This window comes from Charadrius vociferus, unplaced genomic scaffold (genome assembly GCF_000708025.1).
Source record: "Charadrius vociferus isolate BGI_N301 unplaced genomic scaffold, ASM70802v2 scaffold828, whole genome shotgun sequence".
NCBI classification, from domain to species: domain Eukaryota; kingdom Metazoa; phylum Chordata; class Aves; order Charadriiformes; family Charadriidae; genus Charadrius; species Charadrius vociferus.
Window position 1 is genome coordinate 1,009,681 of NW_009649708.1, and position 2,313 is coordinate 1,011,993.

The 2,313-nt window shown below is 59.3% G+C and overlaps 1 protein-coding gene across 1 annotated transcript in view; it reads left to right on the plus strand.

The window, feature by feature from the left end:
• Positions 1–2,275, plus strand: part of SLC4A9 (solute carrier family 4, sodium bicarbonate cotransporter, member 9) — a 14,135-nt gene extending 11,860 nt beyond the window's left edge. The window contains 4 exon segments of the mRNA XM_009890697.1: positions 374–455; positions 1,255–1,478; positions 1,911–2,066; positions 2,225–2,275. Of these exon segments, the coding sequence (XP_009888999.1) occupies positions 374–455; positions 1,255–1,478; positions 1,911–2,066; positions 2,225–2,275 (513 nt within the window).
• Positions 2,276–2,313: the final 38 nt, after the last annotated feature.

Genomic DNA, 2,313 nt, shown 5'->3' on the forward strand with positions numbered 1-2,313 from the left:
CCCCCCCCGGCATTTATAGGACATGAGCCATAAGCCATATCTCCAAGTGGCTTGGCATTGTGTTCTCCATCTCCAGCCTGGATTGCTCCCACCATGTGCTGGAAAACAGGGCAAGGAACTCGGTGCACGTTTCTCCTCTCTGAAGACTGTGATGTCTCTGCATGAGCAGCATAGCCAGAAGCACATCTGGGCTTTAAAGTCCTCGAAGCCAGAAGATAAGCAAAAAGCCTTGAAATTAAACCGGGCTGTTGGAAATCAAAGCAGCAAATGCTGCGGCCACATATGCAGGCTTTTATATCAGAGAGGATGCTCAGAAAGCACAGCTCCCTCACGAAATTGCACCCTGCTGACCCCTCACCCTGCTGTTTTGCAGCATATCCCGATGCCGGTGCTGTACGGGGTCTTTCTGCACATGGGAGTGGCGGCGCTGAACAGCATCCAGGTGAGTGGGGGCTGCGCTGGGGGTGCTGAAGGGGTCTGGTTTGGGGATAAGGGGGTTTGCTCAATACCAGCTCTCACTGTGCAGCAGAGCCTGGATTTTAGCTCTGTGTGATGTGCAGCCTGGCACAGGTCTGTCCCCCGCCAGGTCCAGGACAAGGAGGGACAGAGGGAAAGGGAGGTGCCTGGGATGGTGACGAGCAGGAGCACCTTCTGCAGTGATGGATCATGTGGATTGGGAGAAGTGGAGGGACCAGTGTAGCACCCAGACTTGTCCTCAATGCCACAGGGACATACCCAGCTGGGAGCTATAGGCAGAGCTGGGACCTGCTGGTCCTTTGGCCCTGGCATTGCTGCTGATGTGCCTGCTCTGTTCCTCTCCTGAGAAACCTACAGGGGAGAGAAAAATGTCCACTCCAGAAATATCTACCCTCTTTTCCTCTAAACAGTACATTTTTCTTGCAATTAACCTGCTCTGGATGACAGGCTGGGAAACCCCCTCCCTCTGCCTGGGGAATCCAGGGCTGTACTCAGGCAAAGGAAGCAGCAATTCTCTTCCTGCAGGGAGGGGAATCAAGGGGTTGTTACCTCTCATTTAACTCTTCAAGGCCAGCTTGAGTCCTTTCTAGATGTCTGCCTGGAAAGCACCCCCCTTACCTGGAGCAATGGTGGTACCAGGACCCCTGGTCTTGCAGACACTCACCCACCCAGGCATCACACTAGCGGCCAGTACAGATGGCAGGAGGGCTGAACTGGAAAAACAATGGCAAAGACCCATCCTGCCAGCTCCAGTCCAAACGGGGAGGTGGGCGAGAGCTGTCTGAAAGCTGGAGGTGCGTGACCCACCTGCCGTCCTCTTGCTACAGCTCACAGACCGCGTGCGGCTGCTCCTGATGCCAGCCAAGCACCAGCCAGACATCGCATACCTCCGCCACGTGCCCCTGCGCCGGGTACACCTCTTCACTGTCATCCAGCTGCTGTGCTTGGCCCTCCTCTGGGTCCTCAAGTCCACCGTGGCTGCTATTATTTTCCCAGTGATGGTACGACACCCCTTGTAATTGGGCAGCACTGCTTTGGTGCTGGGCTGGGTGCTGCCCACACATGCCCTGAGCATCACCAGAGCTCCGGCGTTCACCCTGGGCAAGGGACACAGGCGCTACCCTGGGTGGGGGCGCAGGCCCTGGCAGGTGGTGTACGTGGGTGCTCAGACCCCCAGGGCTGGCAGGGTCCCGGCAGGGCCGCAACACGGCTTTGCCACCAGCCTTCATCTCCTGGGTTGGGGCCAGTGGGGCCAGGCCTGTCACTGCTTTGCAGGTGTGCAAGTTTTGTACCCTGGGACCATGCCAGGAGAGGTGACATGCCACCTCCCTGGCACTTACTGGCGGGGGGGAACAGAAGGGGTGTGACAGGGATCCCTTGCCTGCTACCCCAAGCACTGTGCGGTGCTGACCTGTGCTTTGCCCTGGCCCCAGCTGCTGGCGCTGGTGGGAATTCGGAAGGGGCTGGAGCGCATCTTCTCCCTGCATGACCTGAGCTGGCTGGACAGCCTCCTGCCCACCACGGCCAGGGGGGAGGCAGAGGGGAAACGGCCCGGGAAGCAGTCGGAGGAAGAAAGCAGTGGCGAGGCGGTAGGCAATGTCCCAGGCACGAGGCTCTTCCACATGTTGTGGTGCAGGGGCCGAGCCCGGCACAAGCCAACGCTGAGGTGGACTGGGCTGGAGCTGCTCGGTGGGGGCAAGAGTCGGCAGTGCTGCCAGCCCCGTCCCCCTCTGGCTTCTTCCTCCAGTCGGAGCTGATGCGTCGCCGAGGACCCGAGATCAGCATCTCCGTCAACTAGGACAGCAGCTGCCTCGAGGGGCACGGCGAGTGGCCGCC